This window comes from Oncorhynchus clarkii, chromosome 9 (genome assembly GCF_045791955.1).
Source record: "Oncorhynchus clarkii lewisi isolate Uvic-CL-2024 chromosome 9, UVic_Ocla_1.0, whole genome shotgun sequence".
NCBI classification, from domain to species: Eukaryota; Metazoa; Chordata; class Actinopteri; order Salmoniformes; family Salmonidae; genus Oncorhynchus; species Oncorhynchus clarkii.
In genome coordinates, this window is record NC_092155.1 from 42,046,575 (window position 1) to 42,072,467 (window position 25,893).

Consider the following 25,893-nt stretch of genomic DNA (forward strand, 5'->3'; position numbering starts at 1 on the left):
ACTTTTTTTGGGGTGTGCAAGGACCATTTACAGTTGAGCTCACTCAGTTTAGCTCAATGCTGATTTTTATTTTTTAATTTTTAAATTTAACTAGGCAAATCAGTTAAGAACAAATTCTTATTTACGATGACAGCCTAGCCCGACCAAACCCGGACGACGCTGGACAAATTGTGCGCCGCCATAAAGGACTTCAATAACATGGGCAGCCACAATGTCATACTTTTTTTGGACCAGATAGCATCAGATAGATGGCCTACACACACGGAGACAGAGTGGCGCTGTTTCGCTCGCTCGGATGCTTTCTCCGGTGAGATGCATTCAGACAATTAGGAAACACAGAGACAAAAGATAAATAATTGTATGTTTTTTGCTTGGTACATTTTGTTGAGGTAGACTGGCTTACCATGGGCCCATGAATACACGCCACTGCTGTAGACCTATTTTATGGGCCTTCAATTTCTGTGCGTAATGTCCTCCTCTACATGATAGCCTATGTACCAGATGTAGAACCTATGTTGGACTAATAATTGGCTAATGATTATTTGGCTTTTTAGACAAAAAAAATAGAGCCTTTTAAAAACCAAGTGATTATAATGAGACAGAATGATGATTAATAACGTGATAAATGTGAAATCTGCAAGGTGTGCACACAGTAATTCATTTGTGAAATATACATGCAGGGAATTCAATTATGTGATATAAAAAACTAATAATTTTGAACTTAAAAGTTGCCCATTTTGGTTTATAATAAGACATGTATAGCCTACCAAGCCCATAAACACATTTATTGTCCAAACCTCAGTGACCCGTATTAATCCAAAAGCATGCATATTTTATTGTGGTGTCAGCGTGTGTGTGTGTGGGTGTGTGGTGTGTATTTGGTTTGGCCATGCGTCCACCAGCGCAGGTACGTAATTTACGATGCCACAGGCCCATTTGTCTCTGTGATTGCCCTGGAACGTTATTGAGCAACAATTGATTAACCTTAAATCTACACATGATCATAATAGTTATTACATCGATGTCATAGTAATATTAGGCCCATGATTTATTAGTTTACTTTATTAGTTTGATTTATTACGGTTATTGTTGATGGTTATTAGGCGATATGGCCATCCATATAGCCTAATAATAATAATATGGGCTCCTGAGTGGCGCAGCGGTCTAAGGCACTGCATCTCAGTGCTAGAGGCGTCACTACAGACCCTGGTTCGATTACAGTCTGTTTCACAACCGGCGGTGAATGGGAGTCACATAGGGCGGCGCACAATTGGCCCAGCGTCGTTAGGGTTTGGCCGGGGTAGGCCATCATTGCAAATAAGAATTTGTTCTTAACTGACTTGCCTGGTTAAATCAAAATCAAAACATTAATTTTAATTGATTGGCATTGGCCCAACTCAGAAGCTGTTTTTTAATTATTATTTTTGTTATTTTTTTTTACAACAACCGTACCTGGTAGACTACTACAGTAGATTGCTATCTCTAAACGGATTAGCATGGGATGCCCATTAGAGAGTAAATAGTGACACCTTGGACACAGGGTCCAAAATCACATCTTCGCGTAGTTTTGAGAGGATGGTCACAGCTGTTTTCCTGTTGCTTCAGTAGTCTAACCAAAAACTTCGAAGAGACTCGTAGCCTATGGACCACTGATCCAGGATATAATGTAGGCGTCTTTATTTTATCCATTTTATCCATCTACGATCCATCATGCGCAACACCCGGATGTTGCAATGCAAAGATGCTTGTGGTGTAGGCTACTCTCTGGGGTTCTGTAGGATTTATGAAATGTTGTTGTTGAACACTTTCGTTTATTGTTACACTTTTTGATTTTTTTTTTACTGTGTTGGAATTAAAACGGTGTTTCAATGTGGAGAAGAGGATGCAAGAGGCAGAGGAACAGCCCGAAGGTAAATCCGATGTAAATCAGTTGTCACTGGAGCGCTGCGCTGTCGGAAGGACGCCCGTGCGCTCATATATATATGTGTGTGTCTTATGTCAGTCTTGTCGTACGTGTCTCTCGTGTGACCCGGAGCCCAAAGCTTTCTATTTGTTTTGTGCTGCAAGCATCATTCATTTATTATTATAGTTTTATAAGCAGTGGACGTCACTGATGTCTCCGTAATATATTTGAATAATCCTCTGAAATGTAGTCCTGAGAAAAAGGTAGGTATATTTGTGGATTGATTTGATGGAAGTTTGGAATGTGATCATATGAAGTCCAGGCGAGAGGAAGCAGTGACATTATTTAGATTTCAATAATTCAATTGTATTTTGTCTGACTCAGTTTTGCATCAATCAATCATCAATTGGTTGTAACAGTGGATTATGTGATCCATTTCACAGTATTCAATTAGGTCATCACCAGAAATAAATCATTATTTCCACATTATTTTCCGTTTTTTTTTGTAGCATCCTTTATGGTCTATTAGGCTCTTACAATGAGCAGCCTTCCTCTGTATCCTCTGTGTTTTCATTGGTTGTCAAGGGAATGCTCCCTGGTCAGCTTAGCCCCATCTCATCAAGCAATAACAACATCACTATCCTGTCCAAGGAAGTCATTGCTTTGATTACAGCTTGCCATTCTAATCAGCTCACCGCAAAATTCATGTTTGCCAATATAAATTAAATGTAGTGGTTTTCTGAGACCAACAAAAATCAAGTTTTATTAAAAAGAGATTCACCAATATCTAGGCATACATACTAAATAAAGCCAATTGGCTTCAATTGTGGACGTTGTAGCATCTTCCTGTGAAGAAATACATGCAGCGTTAAAAGGTTTATTTGGATATTGAAGTGTGACTGCATAGTCACAGAGACTGGTGAGGGAACCTTCTGAGTTTCACATACAGTTTGTATTTCATGCCTTTCTCTCTCTCTTCCACTCTCTTTCCCCTGGTTGTCTCACCATTCACTTCCCTCCCCTTCCCCACTCTCCCTCTGGCGTGCACCTTTCTCTGATCAATCCATCTCTCTCTCCCCTTTTCTGTCCTCAGGGGCACAGTATGCCAGCAGCAACAGAGCCCATCACTCTGGTGACACGTCGGCCCTCGGGTCAGAAAACCCCTCCCACCCGCAGCCCGAACCCTGCCCCCAGACCGGCACTATCTCCTGGCAGGCCGCGATCCATGCTGCTCGTAACGCCCAGGGCGAGGCACCCCAGAGCATGAGCGCCCGCCCCCCTGTCCCTGGGGCCACACCCGCCCCGGTGGGCTCACTGTCACAGAGGAAGAGGCAGCTGTATGCCAAGAGCAAGAAGCAGGGCGGCTCCACCAACAGCAGACCGCCCAGGGCACTGTTCTGCCTCACCCTCAACAACCCCATCCGCAGAGCCTGCATCAGCCTGGTGGAGTGGAAGTATCCTTTCTGGGGCTCTCACGATGGAGATATACAGGGACTCTCTGTGTCCCCACATGGGACCATGGAAAACACCTGTGGCTTTTGGTCTATTTGTTTACAAGAGAAAGCAGTCCATGATAGCCATGATGGCAAGTGTCATCCTCTGATATTTCGCATCTCTTCCCAAGCTCTAAACAAACAATCGGCAACAAAATCATTTATTCTGCAGTCTATAGTGATCATTCTATAGTCTATAGTGATCATGTATCCTTGCCATTGTCTGGGTCTTTCCTCTTCTAAGCTGAAAACACTCCCAGACCAGACCTCGGCTGGAGACAGTCTAGAGCAGCGTCCTCGAGTAAACGTTTTTGCCCTAGCACTACACATCTGATTCAAATGATTCAACACTTGATGATTAGTTGATTATTTGAATCAGCTGTGGAGTGCTAGGGCAGAAAACCAAAACGTGCACCCCTTGGGGTCCCGAGGAGTTTGGGAAACCCTGGACTAGAGAAATTCATTTGAGTGTAGTGCTGAATGCAAACATCTCATACCGTATCCAGTGTGTTTTTATAGATGGCGCATTAAGACAATCCCATGATAAGGAGTAAGCTCCCCATCTTTCAAACTGATGAAGTCCCTGTATTTGAAAATGTTTGCTTTGAGCATTGTGCTTTTCACCTCATCAGAGCCAAGATAATTTCAGGATCCCCCCCCACCACCTTTACATGACTGCAATGTGCTCTCTCTGTTTTATGCTTGTTCCTTAACTGTGTGCCTCAGACCCTTTGATATCTTTATACTGCTCTCTATTTTTGCCAACTGTGTGGCCTTAGCTGTTTACATCCCCTTCCCTGAGGACGACTCCAACTCCACCAACCACGACCTGGTGAGCATTCCATTCTATTCTATTCTATTCTATTCTAAAGTATGGCAGGGTTTCAGGAAGTGACACTTGTCCATAGTTTTTCTAGGAGGATTGTTTCTGCTATTGAATGCTTTGTGTGTTGCCGCTGGTGGATGTGGCTCACCATAGGTAGTCTGAAGAACACACACACACACACACACACACACACACACACACACACACACACACACACACACACACACACACACACACACACACACACACACACACACACACACACACACACACACACACACACACACACACACATTATTTGGTGATGTATCATGTTTCGTTTGTTGACGCAAACAGTATGCTACGCTAGTCTGTTCTGGAGGTCATCTGTCCTGTGTGTCACGCCCAGTCTGTTCCACATTCAGCAGTGAGGGCTTGGAGAGGAGAATGCCCTGATCATTTGTTAAACCATGTTAGTTTGTTTACAGTATTGTGCTGATATAATCGCACACACTGCTGCAGCATAGAAGCAATAAGGAAATTAAAATGATCAAATAGAATTTACCCAGAGCAGTAATAGTTAGCATTATAGTTCTATGACCAGTTATATGTCAATCAGCAACCTTTAACAGTGACCAGCAAATTATTTTAGAATTATATTGGAGCGGCCTCAGGTTCTGACTTCTTGGCGTAACGCTTAAAGTGTTGGATTGATAGTCGATGGACCTGGGTTCGAGTCCCGGTCGGGGCTACCCCCCAAGTTCAGTATATTGGCGTCAAAAGTGGAATGGAGGCCGTTGGGCCACCGGAGGGGCGTGTACACACAAGGGACTTGGTCTATACCAAGTGGGGACACGCTCTCCCAAAGAAAAGGTGTACTGTAGCGACCTTAACCCAACACCTACCGACCTCGTTAAGAGGTTTGGACTTCTTGGCGTAATGGTTAGAGTCCCGGTCGAGGCTACAATATGTAACAAGTGCTTGTCAAAGATACTTAATTCCATTTTGACATACAGAGCTGTATACCTTGTATCTCACGATTCACAGAGAGTGGTACAGGGAAGGATGACATGAGAGATGGCCGTAGGTATTCAGAGTTTCTGATGAGTTTTGCTCCTTCTTTGCGTGTTAGAATGACCATCTATCTCGGTTCTATACCATCTCTGTGCATGCAGATCCAATGGCATGCCAGGCCCCTAACTGTTAAAAATGTGAAAAGACGTTTGTTCTCTTTAGATTGCACCGGAAGACACATGCCTATGAACTTGTCGTGCTGTGAATGATGTTGCCCTGAGATCTGATATTGCCCTGAGATCTGATATTGCCCTGAGATCTTCTTAGAGAAGTAAGTATTAAAAAACAGATCTCTTAACAGATGGAGGAAACCGAGTATTAACTCTCGCCAAACCTCTGGTCGGCATCATCTCATGTCCAATCTTTATTTGATGGAGGTTTTCTCTACTCTCAAAGCTCTCGTCAGAATAAACACATTTAAAATGAGCAGGAAGGAGATCAAATAATTGATTTGTTTATGTTGTAAATTGCTGGAGGTATAAGGCTGTTGTGAACACATTTTGAGAGAGTCATTTCTAGCATATTTTAGCCCCTCCCACCCGTCTTATTTTATGTGCATAACTTGTATAGAAGCAGTAGGTAGTGTTGTGGCGACAGCGGGAGACATTATTGGAACGCAGCTGTTTCCCATACAGGCCAAGGACGCAGATTCCTCCACCATGGTTATTGTTGAAGTGAAAGCTATAGTGAACTGAGTCACTAATTCATTTTCCTTTAGGACAGTAGTTTGCTTTATTTGAGGGATTGGACTTATCAACATCTGAGGATTTCTACTGTGAAACCGTAGAGATTCAGGTGACGTGGTTTTAGATTTCAACACCTGATGTGTGAGTTGGCATGAGTTAAATCATTTCCAGTGTCTGTGCACTAACAACACACACACACACACACACACACACACACACACACACACACACACACACACACACACACACACACACACACACACACACACACACACACACACACACACACACACACACACACACACACACATGAGCATTACTGAAGGGGGAGGGGTGAGTCTGTGTATGCCAGGGTTGGGGTCAATTCCAGGCAATTCAGAAAATAAACCATATTGCAATTCCACATTTCATTTGTAATTTCAGTGTACTTCCTGAATTGTCTGGAATTTAAATGGAATTGTCCCCAAGCCTGGTGTGTGCTTAATAGGCTAGCTAGCATGAATGAAACCAACAATTCCTAATCTATCAAAACCTTGAATGCACTCTCCCTCTCAGGGTGTAATCCTCATTTGAACACTGTAAGGGTGGATCAGTAGAAGTGCAGATCTGGAGCATGAATGAGTGCGGGTGCTTTAAGGATGATTGCATGTGTGTCTTAAGAGTACATGGCCATGTACTGTCATAATCTCCACCCAGCACAGCCAGAAGAGGACTGGCCACCCATCAGAGCCTGGTTCCTTTCTAGGCTTCTTCCTAGGTTCCCTGACTTTCTAGGGAGTTTTTCCTAGCCGTTGTGCTTCTACATCTGCACTGAGTATCGGTTTCTGTTTAAGCACTTTGTTGCAACTGCTGATGTAAAAAGGGCTTTATAAAATGCATTTGATTGATTGTGTGTCGTGCTGTGTGACGGTCACTTAGGGGCTTGAGACCTTCTCCCTTATGTTCATTGAGCCTGGCCACTCACACCAGTGTGGCTCTTTATCTGGGGTGCCTATATCTGTGGGAGTATCCTAATTTGAGCGGGTGAGGAACTAGGAACATCCTATATTGAGAGAGAGAAAGAGTGTGTGTGTGTGCGCACATGCCTCAGTGACCCTATGAGTGTATGTGTGTGGCCAGGTTTGGAGGATTAAGCTGTGCTGTAGATTAGTGGCCAGTAGATGAGAGGAGGTTGTGCAGGCAGAGACGGGGAGGGGGAGTGGTCAGGGTCTAGCACACGAGTGGGAGGTGGGACTGTGAAAGGGATGAGGGTTTAACAGTGGATCGTGTGACTCTGTCTGTTTGGGTCAGACTGACCCCTGCTGTGGCTGGGATGACGATAAGGATCCTATTCAGCTTGGCTATGATCTGATGGGTACTTATACTTATGGCGTCTCCTCTGACCACCAGCATACTGCTTGTCCAATGAGCGAGCCGTCGCATTGGTCTCCATTGGCAACAGGAGCCAACAGTCACAGCATAAACACACAGTTGAGTAACACTGGATAGACAATCTTAATGAAACCCATTGAGGGATGATGCTTACTGTCCTGTGTGTTCCTCTGTGTTTGATTATTTTTATTCCCCCGGAGATATGTCCATGTATCTGTTGAAGAGAGCCATTGTGTGTGGGTTGTTTCATTGATTCTGTATCACCACGGTCTCACTTTTGATGGAATTGGATAGCTGAATGGTTTTAATCTGTCCAACTATTTTAGACAGTATGCTAGTATCTAAGATAGGGCTTTTGGATTTAATGGTGTTACTAGATGAGTTGTAAGTGGTTTTGGGCTGCGTTCTCATTCTGAGCCGAGCAGACATTGTGTTCATGCCTTTGCATTCTCATTCTGAGCCGAGCAGACATTGTGTCCATGTCTTTGACTGTATGTAGCACATCGTTCAGCGGCTCAAGGCTCAAGACCATGTTTTGTGTGTGTATATACAGCAGGGTCTGAAATTATTGACACCCTTGATAAAGATGAGCAACAAATACTATTTTTCCCCAAAAATGTAGGGGTATAAATTATTGACAGCCCTAAAGAGTCTTATAAATATGGTAGTCAGATATTTGTTCGATTTGGTGGGTACTTAATGACATCTCCTTTAACTACGTGTGTGAGAAAGTCACAGAGGGTCAAAGATCATACCCCTAAGACGTGCTAACCTCCCCTGTTATTGGTAATGGTGAGAAGTGGAAATCTCTTGGAGGTACAAGCTTGATGTAGTAATTTCTTGGAATATGGGACCAAATACTAAACTTTTGACCACCTTATTTTGTTAAACAAAATACATTTTTTTCTGAGCAATTCTATTAGTGTAAAATACTATAATTTCCCCATTCTCTTGAGCATACAATATACTCAATATTTGAGTTATGTATTTTATAGTCATTGTTGTTCATCTTTATCAAGGGTGTCAATAATTTTGGACCCCACTCTATGTGTGTCTGTGTGTCTGTGTCTGTGTGTGTTTTATGCTGCCTATGTGTGTTTGTGTGTCTGTGTATGTGTGTGTTTATGCTGCCTATGTGTGTTTGTGTGTCTGTGTATGTGTGTGTTTATGCTGCCTATGTGTGTTTGTGTGTCTGTGTATGTATGTGTTTATGTTGCCTATGTGTGTTTGTGTGTCTGTGTCTGTGTATGTGTGTGTTTATGCTGCCTATGTGTGTTTGTGTGTCTGTGTCTGTGTATGTGTGTGTTTATGCTGCCTATGTGTGTTTGTGTGTCTGTGTCTGTGTATGTGTGTGTTTATGCTGCCTATGTGTGTTTGTGTGTCTGTGTCTGTGTATGTATGTGTTTATGTTGCCTATGTGTGTTTGTGTGTCTGTGTCTGTGTATGTGTGTGTTTATGCTGCCTATGTGTGTTTGTGTGTCTGTGTATGTATGTGTTTATGTTGCCTATGTGTGTTTGTGTGTCTGTGTCTGTGTATGTGTGTGTTTATGTTGCCTATGTGTGTTTGTGTGTCTGTGTATGTGTGTTTATGTTGCCTATGTGTGTTTGTGTGTCTGTGTCTGTGTATGTGTGTGTTTATGCTGCCTATGTGTGTTTGTGTGTCTGTGTATGTATGTGTTTATGTTGCCTATGTGTGTTTGTGTGTCTGTGTCTGTGTATGTGTGTGTTTATGTTGCCTATGTGTGTTTGTGTGTCTGTGTCTGTGTATGTGTGTGTTTATGCTGCCTATGTGTGTTTGTGTGTCTGTGTCTGTGTATGTGTGTGTTTATGCTGCCTATGTGTGTTTGTGTGTCTGTGTATGTATGTGTTTATGTTGCCTATGTGTGTTTGTGTGTCTGTGTCTGTGTATGTGTGTGTTTATGTTGCCTATGTGTGTTTGTGTGTCTGTGTCTGTGTATGTATGTGTTTATGTTGCCTATGTGTGTTTGTGTGTCTGTGTCTGTGTATGTGTGTGTTTATGCTGCCTATGTGTGTTTGCGAATAATATGTGTGTTATACATTACATTTTCACCGAACAGCATTCTGTGCAGTCTGCCAAAAAGGTGTAATGTGTGTGTGTGTGTGTGTGTGTGTTTGTGTTATTCTTTCTGTCAGGGATGGAATGTTTAGTCAAACAGGAGGGGAAATGAGTCAGGCTAAACAGGTCACGTTTGTGTGTGTGTGTGTGTGTGTGCACGTGCGTGCGTGCGCATGTGTTTGTGAGAGTGAGTGAGAGAGAGATAGAAAGAAATAGATAGATGCAGACCTATTTCAGCCACTGTAAGACTCTCTACTTCTCTCCCAGTCTCACTCTTTATTGATTTCTCTGATAGATTGACTACCTACTAAAAAAATGAAGTACTGTGTTGTGAAACGGATCTAACTTGCATGGTTTTTTTTGGGGCTAAGATACAGTAGCCAGTTTGTGTACAAACAGTAATTTGATTAAACTATGAAAATATATCCATCTATAGATTTGAATCTATAAAATCTATCATTTGGACAGGGTTTCCACTGTTGGGGTTGTGCTATTCAAATGAAATAAAATTGTATTGGTCATATGGATAAGGTACAGCGTAGTTTACACAGTACAATGGAATGCTTCCTTGTCAGCTCTCCTCTCAGCAGTGCAAAAGTTACAAAACAAAGTACAGTACAGTTGAGTGCGTGGTTATAATGCAACTCTGTAGGTTTTAAGCACACAGGGTGTTAGTATGGAAGGCCTTATCCCTATTTGAGACCACATATACAGTGCCTTGCGAAAGTATTCGGCCCCCTTGAACGTTATGTTTGAAGCCACATTTCAGGCTTCAAACATAAAGATATAAAACTGTATTTTTTTGTGAAGAATCAACAACAAGTGGGACACAATCATGAAGTGGAACGACATTTATTGGATATTTCAAACTTTTTTAACAAATCAAAAACTGAAAAATTGGGCGTGCAAAATTATTCAGCCCCCTTAAGTTAATACTTTGTAGCGCCACCTTTTGCTGCGATTACAGCTGTAAGTCGCTTGGGGTATGTCTCTATCAGTTTTGCACATCAAGAGACTGACATTTTTTCCCATTCCTCCTTGCAAAACAGCTCGAGCTCAGTGAGGTTGGATGGAGAGCATTTGTGAACAGCAGTTTTCAGTTCTTTCCACAGATTCTCGATTGGATTCAGGTCTGGACTTTGACTTGGCCATTCTAACACCTGGATATGTTTATTTTTGAACCATTCCATTGTAGATTTTGCTTTATGTTTTGGATCATTGTCTTGTTGGAAGACAAATCTCCGTCCCAGTCTCAGGTCTTTTGCAGACTCCATCAGGTTTTCTTCCAGAATGGTCCTGTATTTGGCTCCATCCATCTTCCCATCAATTTTAACCATCTTCCCTGTCCCTGCTGAAGAAAAGCAGGCCCAAACCATGATGCTGCCACCACCATGTTTGACAGTGGGGATGGTGTGTTGCTTTTACGCCAAACATAACGTTTTGCATTGTTGCCAAAAAGTTCAATTTTGGTTTCATCTGACCAGAGCACCTTCTTCCACGTTTGGTGTGTCTCCCAGGTGGCTTGTGGCAAACTTTAACCGACACTTTTATGGATATCTTTAAGAAATGGCTTTCTTCTTGCCACTCTTCCATAAAGGCCAGATTTGTGCAATATACGACTGATTGTTGTCCTATGGACAGAGTCTCCCACCTCAGCTGTAGATCTCTGCAGTTCATCCAGAGTGATCATGGGCCTCTTGGCTGCATCTCTGATCAGTCTTCTCCTTGTATGAGCTGAAAGTTTAGAGGGACGGCCAGGTCTTGGTAGATTTGCAGTGGTCTGATACTCCTTCCATTTCAATATTATCACTTGCACAGTGCTCCTTGGGATGTTTAAAGCTTGGGAAATCTTTTTGTATCCAAATCCGGCTTTAAACTTCTTCACAACAGTATCTCGGACCTGCCTGGTGTGTTCCTTGTTCTTCATGATGCTCTCTGCGCTTTTAACGGACCTCTGAGACTATCACAGTGCAGGTGCATTTATACAGAGACTTGATTACACACAGGTGGATTGTATTTATCATCATTAGTCATTTAGGTCAACATTGGATCATTCAGAGATCCTCACTGAACTTCTGGAGAGAGTTTGCTGCACTGAAAGTAAAGGGCCTGAATAATTTTGCACGCCCAATTTTTCAGTTTTTGATTTGTTAAAAAAGTTTGAAATATCCAATAAATGTCGTTCCACTTAATGATTGTGTCCCACTTGTTGTTGATTCTTCACAAAAAAATACAGTTTTATATCTTTATGTTTGAAGCCTGAAATGTGGCAAAAGGTCGCAAAGTTCAAGGGGGCCGAATACTTTCGCAAGGCACTGTACCTGATGTAACTTGATGTTCACGGTTGTTCACTATAACAGCACAGTATGTGTCAACCGGGGCCGGACGGCAATTCTGAGAGCAGATGTCCATTGATCGAATCGTGCTATCAGAGCTGTGTAACAGGGTATGACCCCGGACGGGCTAGCCGAGGCCAGGCTCTGCTCCCCAGGCAGCATTATTACAGCCTCGTTTCAGTTCTCGCCTCATTACAACCGGGAAGTGCTCTGTTGGCCTCAGGGGAGGGACACACACACACACACACACACACACACACGCACGTAGTACACGTGCACCATGCGGACACACACATGTACGCAGACACGTGAAACGGACTTCAGTTTGCTGCTGTCAGTATAGCTTCCTCCACTGTCCATGTCCCCATACCGGGCTCAAACCCGTCACCCTCTGTTCGCAAACACAAGTGACCACCCTCCTTGACAACGTACCAACCGTTTAAACTATCGAGAAATATCTCATTCGATAGCGTCATCGGCGACATTTCAAGCAAACCGTGGAGTGAGCTTATGGTACATTCTTAACTCCGTTACACATGCAAGCATGCACACACTTGCACACAATTTGTCTTGACATTTTTGGGCACCGTATTAATCATTTAAGGAATGCTTTGAATTTACCCTGACTCCAAAGGAAACCACTGTTCTTAGTCCACTCCACAAGGTAACCTAAGTGTCTACCACAGAGCGGAGTGTGTGGGCATGGCGAGTGGGTGGATGTCTTACAGCAGCTAGGTCAGGGCTCATTGTCAGTCAGAAACAGCAGCCAGAGACATGGCTGTCAACAACAAAACGAGTAAAACACACCGTACAGCACAGCACAACAACAGTGGGACAGTACAGCACAACTGAACACAACACTGCACTACACAATACAACACAAAGACAGCCTCTCTCTCCCCCAGGGCTATGGAGGACAGAAGCAAATGTTTGCATACATATTCATTTAAACTTAATGGTGTGAAAATGTACTCCCTTTTCCAGTGTGGCTTTTGACTCTCTAAGTATTTACACGGCCAACAAATATCATTGTGTGTATCTGGAAGAGATAGAGAGGAGGAACATACGTGTGAAAAACAAACTTAATGCCTAGCATTTACTGCTCCAGTCTCCTCCTGTTTTCCACAGGATTACCCTCATACTGTAATCATTACCCGCATACTGTAATCATTACCCTCATACTGTAATCATTACCCTCATAATGTGATCATTACCCTCATACTGTAATCATTACCCTGATACTGTAATCATTACCCTCATACTGTAACCATTACCCTCGTAATGTGATCATTACCCTCATACCGTAATCATTACCCTCATACTGTAATCACTACCCCCACACTGTAATCATTACCCTCATAATGTGATCATTACCCTCATACTGTAATCATTACCCTCATACTGTAATCACTACCCCCCACACTGTAATCACTACCCTCACACTGTAATCATTACCCTCATAATGTAAGCATTACCCTCATAATGTAATCATTACCCTCATAATGTGATCATTACCCTCATACTGTAATCACTACCCCCACACTGTAATCACTACCCTCACACTGTAATCATTACCATCATAATGTAATCATTACCCTCATAATGTGATCATTACCCTCATACTGTAATCATTGCCCTCATAATGTGATCATTACCCTCATACTGTAATCATTACCCTAATAATGTAATCATTACCCCCACACTGTAATCATTACCCCACACTGTAATCACTACCCCACACCGTAATCATTACCCTCACACTGTAATCATTACCCTCACATTGTAATCATTACCCTCACACTGTAATCACTACCCCCACACTGTAATCATTACCCTCACACTGTAATCATTAATCTCATACTGTAGTCATGCATGCAGTGTGTGTGTGTGTGTGTGTGTGTGTGTGTGTGTGTGTGTGTGTGTGTGTGTGTGTGTGTGTGTGTGTGTGTGTGTGTGTGTGTGTGTGTGTGTGGAGGTTTCATGAAATGTCAACAGTATTTTGCAATGGGTACAGAGTGTGTCTTTGGTCTGGGTGAGGTGTCAAAAGCTTTTTGCCATGAGTGCTTTTAGGTCTTATGAAATGTCAACTGCAGTTGGCTTCACGCGTGTTAGCCTCATGTAACTTATTTGGTCTTTTGAAATGTCAACAAAAGATCTGCTGCAGTCACTGTATGTCCAGGCCCTGAAGTGGTGTGTGTGTGTGTATGTGCATTTGTGTCTGTGTGTGAACCTGAGGTTCTTTTAGATATACTTGTCAGATCCATCAGATGTGGTCAAGCTGCCCTCATGGCGTTGTCCGTCTGAGATTAGTCATGCTCTGGTGGATGTGAATGTAGTTGCCCTGCTTCGGTCATCTCTCTGTGGGAGGGAGATGGGGACACTGATAGGAATGATGATGATCCGAGCCATGTATTTAGAGAGTTGGGCCAATGCGGTTTCAGCATTATGGTACATTTACACGGAAGCCATTCTATGGCAGCCAAGTTAGCTCCCCATTAACATTACATGACGAATATATATATTTTAAATACTATAAAACTGATTGCCTAGAATGAGCATTATGATGCATTTACATGACACTACAACTATGGCAGCCATGTTAGCTCTGGATTAACATTACACGGGGAATACTGAAACAATGATATGTAACTGAATGTTGAGAATTAGAACAATATTCAACATTCTAAAAGTTGTCATAACTCTCCAAATACAGTATATGCTCTGATGATGATGATGATGATGACGACGACGACAGAGATGTTGGATGGAGAACGGGGAGGATGATGATGATGATGAACAGGATGATGAACAGTGCGCCTGGCTGTGAGGAAGCTTGTCTGTTTTAATCCTGTTGTTTAATCCTGGGGCGGCAGGGTAGCCTAGTGGTTAGAGCGTTGGACTAGTAACCGGAAGGTTGCGAGTTCAAACCCCCGAGCTGACAAGGTACAAATCTGTCGTTCTGCCCCTGAACAGGCAGTTAACCCACTGTTCCCAGGCCGTCATTGAAAATAAGAATTTGTTCTTAACTGACTTGCCTGGTTAAATAAAGGTAAAATAAAAATAAATAAAATAAATATATGGGCCAGTGAGGGCAGATTACTGCAGCCAGGCCTGTGCAGCTAGAAAGTGCCTGCAGCCTGATTGATGCCTGTGTCACCATTGTGCCATCAATGGTCCATCCCCCCTCCTATCTCATTCATCTGTCTCTGTTGTCAATCCCTCACAGTTGTCCGAGAGTCTTGTTTCCTCTCTCAGCTGATCCCTCACTCAATCACTAAGTCATTGTTCTGGACCCATGATAACAGGTTAGGGGGATGGATAGAGCGATGGAGGGAATGTGGGAGCATTGATTAGGTTGTAAGTGGTTTGACATGGGGATTGGGAGGGTGCCGCCCCCCCCCCGCCCTCTTCATTATGCTAGACCAGTTGTTCGACTGGGGAAACAAAAGACTGTGGTGGTAGTTGTTACACACTGCTATGAATCCAAAGAAACTCATTCTTGATGAAGTTTTGAATGTCGAAAGTCGTGGGAGCAGTTTGTTTTTCTTTGGTGTTTTTACAAATCCCAAAGGGGTGGTGAGCAAGGCAGTATAATGAAGCTGTGTTCAGGGTTAGGTAGGTTACTTTCTAAATGTAATCTGTTAGTTATTTAGTTACCTGTCCAAAATTGTAATCAGTAACATAACTTTTGGATTACCCAAACTCAGTAATGTAATCTGATTACATACTCCGGTTCTTTGGCGACTAGTAAGCATTTTTTAAACCTCCCACTTTGGGCTGGATGTGTCAATGTGTAATTCATACATGCATAATGTATGCACAGAATTCCTGTCTTATTTAAATTTGCCAAGATATCCCAAGTTTGAAAGCGACTGTTTTCTGGAAGCTATGCTGTGCAAATGTACCTCTATTTCCCCCCCCATGTGGACCACCCCCCTAGCAATTCGAATTCCAGCCAATGAGAGTCAGCCCCTCATCATTTGAGTGACAGCTAGCAAGAATCACACACAGCAGAGCGCGAGAAAGAGCAATGGTGGTGCATATATCTGCACATTCAGTGCATTCAGAAAGTATTCAGACACCTTCCCTTTTTCCACATTTTGTTATGTTACAGCCTAATTCATTCATCAATCTACACACAATACCCCATAATGACAAAGCGAAAACAGGTTGTATTTATAAAAAAAATCTGAAATACCTTATTTACATAAGTATTCAGACCCTTTGCTATGAGACTCAAAATTGAGCTCAGATACCTCCAATGATCATCCTTGAGATGTTTCCACAACTTGATTGGAGTCCACCTGTGGTAAATCCAATTTATTGGACATTAATTGATCAGGCACACACCTGTCTATATAATGTCCCACAGTTGACAGTGCGATGACCAAGCGATGACTTCGAAGGAATTGTCCGTAGAGCTCCATGACAGGATTTTGTCGAGGCACAGATCTGGGGAAGGTTAACAAAAAACTTCTGCAGCCTTAAAGGTCCCCAAGAACACAGTGACCTCCCTCATTCTTAAATGGAAGATGTTTGGAACCACCAAGACTCTTCCTAGAGCTGGCCACCCGGCCAAACTGAGTGGGCCTTGGCCTTGGTCAGGGAGGTGACCAAGTGATAATGGCGCTGGAGGGGATGGATTCTGTTTTACGGGCTCCTAACCATTTGTGCTATTTTGTTCGTTTTTTTTTCCATTGTTTGTAACTCATTTTGTACATAACGTCTCTTATGACACATCAGACCAGCGATTACTCAACTCAAACTGGACAAAGATTTTTTCATTAGTGTTTCCGGCCCAAAGGATATACTGCTTTGTTGAGACAAGGCCCAAATCCCGTCATCCGCGTGAAGAAAAGACGGGGAAAAAGGGGGACGAAAGCGGGGTGCCTTGTAAGAATTCGCAGACGAGTAGGTAAACCATCACTACCCTCCGTATTATTGGCCAACGTGCAATCATTGGAAAAAGAACTGGACAATCTACGATCAAGACTATAATACCAACTGGAGATTAAAAACTATAATATCTTATGTTTCACTGAGACGTGGCTAAGCGATGTCACAGATAATGTAGAGCTGGCTGGCCTCTCCGTGTATCGGCAGAATCGAGCAGCTACGTCTTGTAAGACGAGGGACAGGTGTGTGTGTCAATTTGTCAATAATTGCTGATGAGCAATGTCTAATATTAAAGAAGTCTCCAGGTATTGCTCACCTGAGGTAGAATACCTCATGATAAGCTGTTGTCCACACTATCTACCAAGAGAGTTCTCATCTATATTATTTGTAGCCATCTATTTACCACCACAAACCGATGCTGGCACTAAGATCATAAGCAAACAAGAAAATGTTCATCCAGAGCCAGCGCTCCTGGTGGCCTGGGACTTTAATGCAGGCAAACTTAAATCCGTTTTACATCATTTCTACCAGCATGTCACATGTGCAACCATAGGAGAAAAAAAACTCTAGACCACCTCCTGATTCCTGCTTACAAGCAAAAACTAAAGCAGGAAGTACCAGTGACTCGCTCAATACGGAAGTGGTCAGATGATGTGGAAGCTACGCTACAGGACTGTTTTGCTAGCACAGACTGGAATATGTTCCGGGATTCATCCAATGGCATTGAGGAGTATACCACCTCAGTCACCGGCTTCATCAATAAATGACTGTGCGTACATATCCCAACCAGAAGCCATGGATTACAGGCAACATCCGCACCAAGCTAAAGGCTAGAGCTGCCGGTTTCAAGGTGCGGGACACTAATCCGGACGCTTATAAGAAATCCCGCTATGCCCTCAGACGAACCATCAAACAGGCAAAGCGTCAATACAGGACTAAGATTGAATCCTACTAATCCTACACCAGCTCCGACGCTCTTCGGATGTGGCGGGGCTTGAAAACTATTACAGACTACAAAGGGAAACTGTGATCACGTTCTCCGTAGACCTTTAAACAGGTCAACATTCACAAAGCCGCGGGGCCAGACAGATTACCAGGACGTGTGCTCAAAGCATGCGCGGACCAACTGGCAAGTGTCTTCACTGACATTTTCAACCTCTCTCTGGCCGAGTCTGTAATACCTACATGTTTCAAACAGACTACCATTGTCCCTGTTCCCAAGAAAGCGAAGGTAACCTGCCTAAATGATTACCACCCTGTAGCACTCACATCTGTAACCATGAAGTGTTTTGAAAGGTTGGTCATGGCTCAAATCAACACCATCATGCCAGAAACCCTTGACCCACTCCAATTCGCATACCGCGCTAACAGATCCACAGATGACTCAATCTCATTTGCACTCCATACTGCCCTTTCCCACCTGGATAAAAGTAACACCGATGTGAGAATGCTGTTCATTGACTACAGCTCAGCGTTCAACACCATAGTGCCCAAAAAGCTCATCACTAGGCTAATGACCCTAAGACTAAACACCTCCCTCTGCAACTGGATCCTGAACTTCCTGACGGGCCGCCCTCAGGTAGGCAACAACACATCTGCCACGCTGATCCTCAACACTGGGGCCCCTCAGGGGTGTGTGCTTAGTCCACTCCTGTACTCCCTGTTCACCCACGACTGCGTGGCCAAGCACGACTCTAACACCATCATTAAGTTTGCCGATGAAACAACAGTGGTAGGCCTGATCACCAACAATGATGAGACAGCCTATAGGGAGGAGGTCAGAGACCTGGCAGTGGGGTGCCAGGACAACAACCTTCCCTCAATGTGCAAAACAAATGAGCTGATTGTGGACTATAGGAAAAGTAGTGCCGGACAGGCCCCCATTCTCATCGACGGGGCCGATGTGGAGTGTTTCAATTTCCCTGGTATCCACATTACCAACGAACTATCTATCAAGTTTCAGGGAAGACCCAGATGCAGACAGTGTCAAAGTAACAAACGTTTATTACTAGAACAGGGGGCAGGCAAAACCACAAGTCAAGGGCAGGCAGAGATAAGTAATCCAGTGGGGTGCGACAAGGTACAGAACGGCAGGCAGGCTCAGGGTTAGGGCAGGCAGAATGGTCATTACCAGGTAAACTAGAAAACAGGAACTAGAAACAGACAGGAGCAAGGGGGAAAATGACGGTAGGCTTGACGAACAAAATTAACTGGCAACAGACAAACAGAGAACACAGGTATAAATATAATGGGGAAGATTGGTGACACCTGGAGGGGGTGGAGACAAGCACAAAGACAGGTGAAACAGATCAGTGTGTGACACTATCACACCAAGACAGTTGTGAAGAGGGCACGACAACACCTTTCCCCCACAGGAGACTGAAAATATTTGGCATTGGTCCCCAGATCCTCATAAAGTTCTACAGCTGCACCATCGAGAGCATCCTGACCGGTTGCATCACCGCCTGGTATGGAAACTACTCAGCACCTGACAGGAAGGCGCTACAGAGGGTAGTGCGTACGGCCCAGAACATCACTGGGGCCAAGCTTCCTGACAACCAATACACTAGGCGGTGTCAGAGGAAGGCCCAAAAAATGGTCAAAGACTCCAGTCACCCAAGTCTAGACTGTTCTCTCTGCCACCTGCACTGCAAGAGGTACCAGAGCGCAAAGACAAGGACCAAAAGGCTCCTTAACAGCTTCTACCCTCAAGTCATAAGACTGCTGAACAATTAATCAAATGGCCACCCGTACTATTTACATTGATTGACCCCCCCCCCCCCCCTTTGTTTTTATACTGCGACTACTCATGGTTTATTTTCTATGCATAGTCACCTCGACTAACCTATACCCCCGCACATTGACTCGGTATTGGTACCCCCTGTATATAGCCTTGTTAATGTTATGTCATTTTCTTGTGTTACTTTTTGATTCGATTTGATTTGTTTACTTTAGTTTATTTAGTAAATATTTTCTTAATTCTATTTCTTAAACTGCATTGTTCGTTAAGGGCTTGTAAGTAAGCATTTCACGGTACACCTGTTGTATTCGTCGCATGTGACAAATTACATTTGATTTGATTTGACAGAGCTCCAGAGTTCCTCTCTGGAGATCGGAGAACCTTCCAGAAGGACAACCATCTCTCCAGCACTCAACCAATCAGGCTTTTATGGTAGAGTGGCCAGACTGAAGCCACTCCTCAGTAAAAGGCACATGACAGCCCGCTTGGAGTTTGCCAAAAGGCACCTAAAGGACTCTCCTATCATAAGAAACCAGATTCTCTGGTCTGATGAGACCAAGATTGAACTCTTTGGCCTGAATGCCAAGCATCCCATCTGGAGGAAACCTGCCACAATCCCTACGGTGAAGCATGGTGGTGGCTGCAGCATGCTGTGGGGATGTTTTCAGTGGCTTGGTCTGGGAGTCTAGTCAGGATCGAGGGAAAGATGAACAGAACAAAGTACAGAGAGATCCTTGATGAAAACCTGCTCCAGAGCACTCAGGATATCAGACTGGGGTGAAGGTTTACCTTCCAACAGGACAACGACCCTAAGCACACAGCCAAGATTACGCAACAGTGGCTTTGGGACAAGTCTCTGAATGTCCTTGAGAGGCCCAGCCAGAGCCCAGACTTGAACCCGATTGAACATCTCTGGAGAGACCTGAAAATTGCTCTGCCGCAACGATCCCCATCCAAGCTGACAGAGCTTAAGAGGATCTGCAGAGAATAATGGGAAAAACTCCCCAAATACAGGCGTGCCAAGCTTGTAGCATCATACCCAAGAAGACTCGAGGCTGTAATCGCTTCGACAAAGTACTGAGTAAAGAGTCTGAATACTTATGTAAATGTGATATTTCAGTATATATTCTTTTTTTGCAAAAATGTCTTAAAACCAGCTTTTGCTTTGTCATTATGGGGTATTGTGTGTAGATTGATGAGGATTATAATTTTTTTGTTATCCATTTATATCATGACACAAGGTGAGACCCAGATGCAGACACAGGAGGTAGATGGTTGGAGTTTTACAGTATTTAATAATCCAATAGGGGAAGGCAAGAGAATGGTCGTGGACAGGGAAAAGGGTCAAAACCAGTTCAGAGTCCAAAAGGTTCTGAAGGGCAGGCAGAATCAAGGTCAGGGCAGGCAGGATGATCAGGAAGGCAGGAAAGTAGTCCGGAGTCAGGCAGGGGTGAAAACCGGGAAGACTATCAAAAATAGAATAGCAATAGGAGTATGGGAAAAACAAGCTGCTTGACTTGACTAACATACAAGACGAACTGGCACAGAGAGACCGGAAACACAGGATAAATACACTGAGGAAAATAAGTGACACCTGGAGGGGGTGGAGACAATCACAGGAACAGGTGAAACAGATCAAGACGTGACAATTTAGAATAAGGCGTCTGAATACTTTCCGAACGTACGTGATGTGATGTAGTACACAATTTTTTATGACCACTTTTTGGCTTTTTTGTGGCTACTTTCAGAACTACTGGCTAAAAAGTATACGAAAGTACCAGAGAATCCCTTTAAGGAGCGTTAGAAGAATCCATCAAATGCATTTGGTGTGTCTTCACGGTGGTCTCTGACTTGTGGTCAGACTCGTTCATTTGGAACGAGAAAACAGAAAGTTGTCATAATGTATTTTTTCCACAAACTTCCTTTCTGAATTTAAAAGTAATCCAAAAAGTAATCTGTAATCTGATTACAATATTTTTCATTACAGTGACAGTTTTTTTTGTAATCAGATTACATGTAACTGATTACATCTTATCACTTACTCCCCAACCCTGGCTTTGTTAATAGAAATCTACTTTATTAAACCATTAAACCAGTTATTAAACCAAGTCACAATGAGATTTACATCCCTTTTTTCATTTTTAATGAGGAGGAAGGCCTTCAGAGGTCCACATAAGGCCACACACAGAGGGTCAGTCACAGTCACATGCTCCTCTCCATCAGTCCAAAACCAGCTCCTCAATCCCCTATGTTACTGATCCCATCGCTTGCCGCAACCCAGTGACCAGCCAAACTGATGTAATGTTGTGACATTAGGTTCACTTAAGTCTGTGAGTAGAACAACAGAATGTGACCTTAAATAGAGTGGGGCTTTACCACCCCGTCCTGGCCGGCCCACTAGGAGGTAGATACCATGACCCGGTTGCCCAGCCTGTCCTGTTGGCACACCCTGTTGTTACACAGACGCCCAACCAACAGAGGGTTAGTGTTAGAGGGGACATAAACTGCAACAGCAAGTCAGAGGGCATTCTTGGGGACCTGGCTGGCACCTCTCTCACATGTGTTTTGTAACCTGTCTTCCCCGTAACTTGAGTATTTACGCCAGTGTGAAGTTAATATAGCGTTTTGGTACTGTGGTTAAAGGAGCAAAATCAATGGCATTGTGTAGAGGGTTTGATATCTGCTGCCCCTTTAATGAAATGCTCAATATCATAGGGGTACATACTGGAGTTGAAGGTCAGGCAAGTGTTTAGTCTAGCCTTGTGTCCTCTGTGCTTATTCCTCTTATACATCTGAGTGGTTATGTGTCTTGTGTGTGATGTGAGTGTGTTATTGTAAGCGAGCGTGTACTGTGTGTGTATTCATCTGTGGCTCCTTCCCTCACCACATTTTACATAAGTGCTCCGCTGCCGTGACAACTGTGTCCATGGAGACTTGAGGGTGTCTGGGAGGAAGTGTTTGCCTCGGAGACTCTCTTCAACCAGGAATAGAGATGAGCTACAGCTGCTCTATTTGCTGCCTGCCCGCCCGCCCACTCACTCCACTCTGTCCACTCCGCAACATAATCTGGCTGTGTTGATGCATAAATATGTGTTGTGTTTGTGTGTGTGTGTGTTTGTGAGTGTGTGTGTGTGTGTGTGTGTGAATGCATGTTTGTATACCAATGTATGTTAATCTGTTTCTCAATGCATACTGGATGTGTGTACATGTTAGGGAACATGTTAGAGAGACACTGTGGCTATTCAAAGGCTGCTGGTGCTAGGCCAACATCAAATATGTTTTAAATTCATTTTATCCATACATCTAGCACTTAAAATAGAAACAAGAGGGAATCATATGGGCTTCATTGTAAAAACCTGTGAGGATATGATGAGGATGGTTGGGAAGAGTTTGTGGAGTAAAGCTTGTGCACTATAAAACACATGTTTTTATATTGATAAAGGACCAGCAAATTCTTATGGATCTCTCGTGCTGTCTCTCTCTCTCTCTCTGTCTCTCTCTCTGTCTCTCTCTCTCACACACACACGCCTTGGTTAACCCTCAGCGAAAGTACTTCACATCACCATAACTCTGACCCACTCCTGTCTCTTCCTGTTCTCCAACCTCCCTGACTGACCAATCAGCATGTCTTCCTCATTATGCTGAGCCAATTAGATATGACATAACCGATCCATGTATTATTAGACGTGTGACATCACCACCATCTCTTTCATTATATGATATAATCAATTATTAGTAATCATTTAAGTGATAATGCCCGAGAAGCTGGTGTTTGAAGGATATATTGGCACGGTTGTTGTTTGGCCCGAGATTCAAATAATGATTGACATAGTTTCATTAAAAATTTTATTTTAATTAATTTATTCATACTATTTCATCCTTCCACAAGATATAGTCCCGACACAAATCTAGAGTTGCTAGAGACACGACCCAGTCGTTCAGTCTTTTTGTTCTGTATATATGGACCCAGTCGTTCGTTGTAAATGTTCCATTGCCATACTGGCTGGCAACGTTCTGATCCCTTGCTTGCTAGCTAGCCAACTACAGCTAACTCACAGTCATGTCAAAAAGTGCAGCCAGAATAAGAGCAAAGTAGCAGCATTTGCATTTGTTTAAGCTGTTTTCTAGTGACATTTATTTGGATACATCCATAACAATGAGCTAATGAGGCGCGATTTCTATTGGCATAGAAAATGTGCTCACTTGTCAGGACACTGTTGTTCAGAGGAGCTAGCCAGCTACAGTAACACAATCACTTCAAACTGAAGCTGGAAAGACTGCAAATTAGCTGGGTTTCGTTTGACCTTTTTGTATATATTTTGAATAATACCCATAAAAATGGTGCCAGCTGATTCATGATTTTGACTGGCTGAGAAACGCTGCCTGCCTGTCTGTCTCATCCCAACTCCCGACACCTTCATTACTATGGGACAGCAGGAGATCGAATTTGAATATTGAAACAATGTTGCAAATGTCGGAGACACAGACAGTGAGGTTTATACAAATCAGATCAAGTTTATAAATTGCCTGGCTGGGCTGATGAGACAGTGGATTGCGCAATCAAATGGAACAGAGTAAATATGTAAGGATCGACGCTGGAGACGAGAAGCAGGTACAGGGAGAGCATTTAATAAACAACGGACATGAAGCAAGTGATGTCAGGAAAATAACCTCACACTCAACGTCAACAAAACTAAGGAGATGACTGTGGACTTCAGGAAACAGCAGAGGGAACACCCCCCTATCCACATCGATGGAACAGTAGTGGAGAGGGTAGTAAGTTTTAAGTTCCTCAGCGTACACATCACAGACAAACTGAATTGGTCCACCCACACAGACAGCATCGTGAAGAAGGCGCAGCAGCGCCTCTTCAACCTCAGGAGGCTGAAGAAATTCGGCTTGTCACCAAAAGCACTCACAAACTTCTACAGATGCACAATCGAGAGCATCCTGTCGGGCTGTATCACCGCCTGGTACGGCAACTGCTCCGCCCACAACCGTAAGGCTCTCCAGAGGGTAGTGAGGTCTGCACAACGCATCACCGGGGGCAAACTACCTGCCCTCCAGGACACCTACACCACCCGATGTCTCAGGAAGGCCATAAAGATCATCAAGGACAACAACCACCCGAGCCACTGCCTGTTCACCCCGCTATCATCCAGAAGGCGAGGTCAGTACAGGTGCATCAAAGCTGGGACCGAGAGACTGAAAAACAGCTTCTATCTCAAGGCCATCAGACTGTTAAACAGCCACCACTAACATTGAGTGGCTGCTGCCAACACACTGACTCAACTCCAGCCACTTTAATAATGGGAATTGATGGGAAATGATGTAAAATATATCACTAGCCACTTTAAACAATGCTACCTAATATAATGTTTACATACCCTACATTATTCATCTCATATGTATACGGAAATACTGTACTCTATATCATCTACTGCATCTTTATGTAATACATGTATCACTAGCCACTTTAACTATGCCACTTTGTTTACATACTCATCTCATATGTATATACTGTATTCAATATCATCTACTGTATCTTGCCTATGCTGCTCTGTACCATCACTCATTCATATATCTGTATGTACATATTCTTTATCCCCTTACACTTGTGTCTATAAGGTAGTAGTTTTGGAATTGTTAGCTAGTTATTACTGCATTGTCGGAACTAGAAGCACAAGCATTTCGCTACACTCACATTAACATCTGCTAACCATGTGTATGTGACAAATAAAATTTGATTTGATTTGATTTGAAGCAGAACAGGAACATCATCTGAACAGGGGGGAAATAACAACATAAATGCTGACACAGGGAACAAACTGAGGAGCAGACAGATATAGAGGGGGTAATCAACAAAATCATGGAGTCCAGGTGAGTCCAATATTGCGCAGCTGATGGTGTAATGATGGTGACAGATGTGCGTAATGAAAGGCAGCCCTCGAGGGCCAAAGAGGGAGAGCAGGAGCAGGCGAGACAAAATAGGCCTTTTAACATCATAGATTTAGCCTGTGGTAATTTGTGGAATAGAGACCAGCTGGAATGCGGTTTTAGGATTAGACCCACCCGTTGTATAAGATGGTATAACCAAGCATGTTATTCACTATGAAGGATCACAGTGTTCACAATAACTAAGTTTCATATTTTATGTTTAGGTTATTAAATGTTTAGTATATACAGTATCTGGTGTCTCCTTTCAGTATGCACTTTAATAAATTAAATTAATCAAAGTGAACAAATTATTGCATTAGTCTTGATCCATTTGGATGACAGGATCAAATAGCCTTGTTAATTAATACAACCCCAATCACCCAGATATATAACATATATCAAATTTGTTTAACACTTTTTTGGTTACTACATGATTCCATATGTGTTATTTCATAGTTTTGATGTCTTCACTATTATTCTAAAATGTAGAAAATAGTACAAATAAAGAAAATCCCTTGAATGAGCAGGTGCGTCCAAACTTTTGACTGGTAAAATGATAACAGAAGAAAGAGAAA

General features: G+C 43.2%; 1 protein-coding gene across 4 annotated transcripts in view; it reads left to right on the forward strand.

The window, feature by feature from the left end:
• The first annotated feature begins 1,696 nt into the window (after positions 1 to 1,696).
• LOC139416331 (voltage-dependent L-type calcium channel subunit alpha-1D-like) overlaps positions 1,697 to 25,893 on the forward strand; it is a 90,204-nt gene continuing 66,007 nt past the window's right edge. For 3 of the 4 annotated variants that reach the window (XM_071164847.1, XM_071164848.1, XM_071164850.1), the window contains exons 1-3: positions 1,758 to 1,910; positions 2,997 to 3,357; positions 4,123 to 4,228. In XM_071164847.1, coding sequence (XP_071020948.1) covers positions 1,883 to 1,910; positions 2,997 to 3,357; positions 4,123 to 4,228 — 495 coding nt within the window. In that variant the 5' untranslated portion in view covers positions 1,758 to 1,882. Of the gene's footprint in view, positions 1,911 to 2,996; positions 3,358 to 4,122; positions 4,229 to 25,893 lie in introns of all 4 variants that reach the window. The other variant, XM_071164849.1, reaches the window with a different exon arrangement.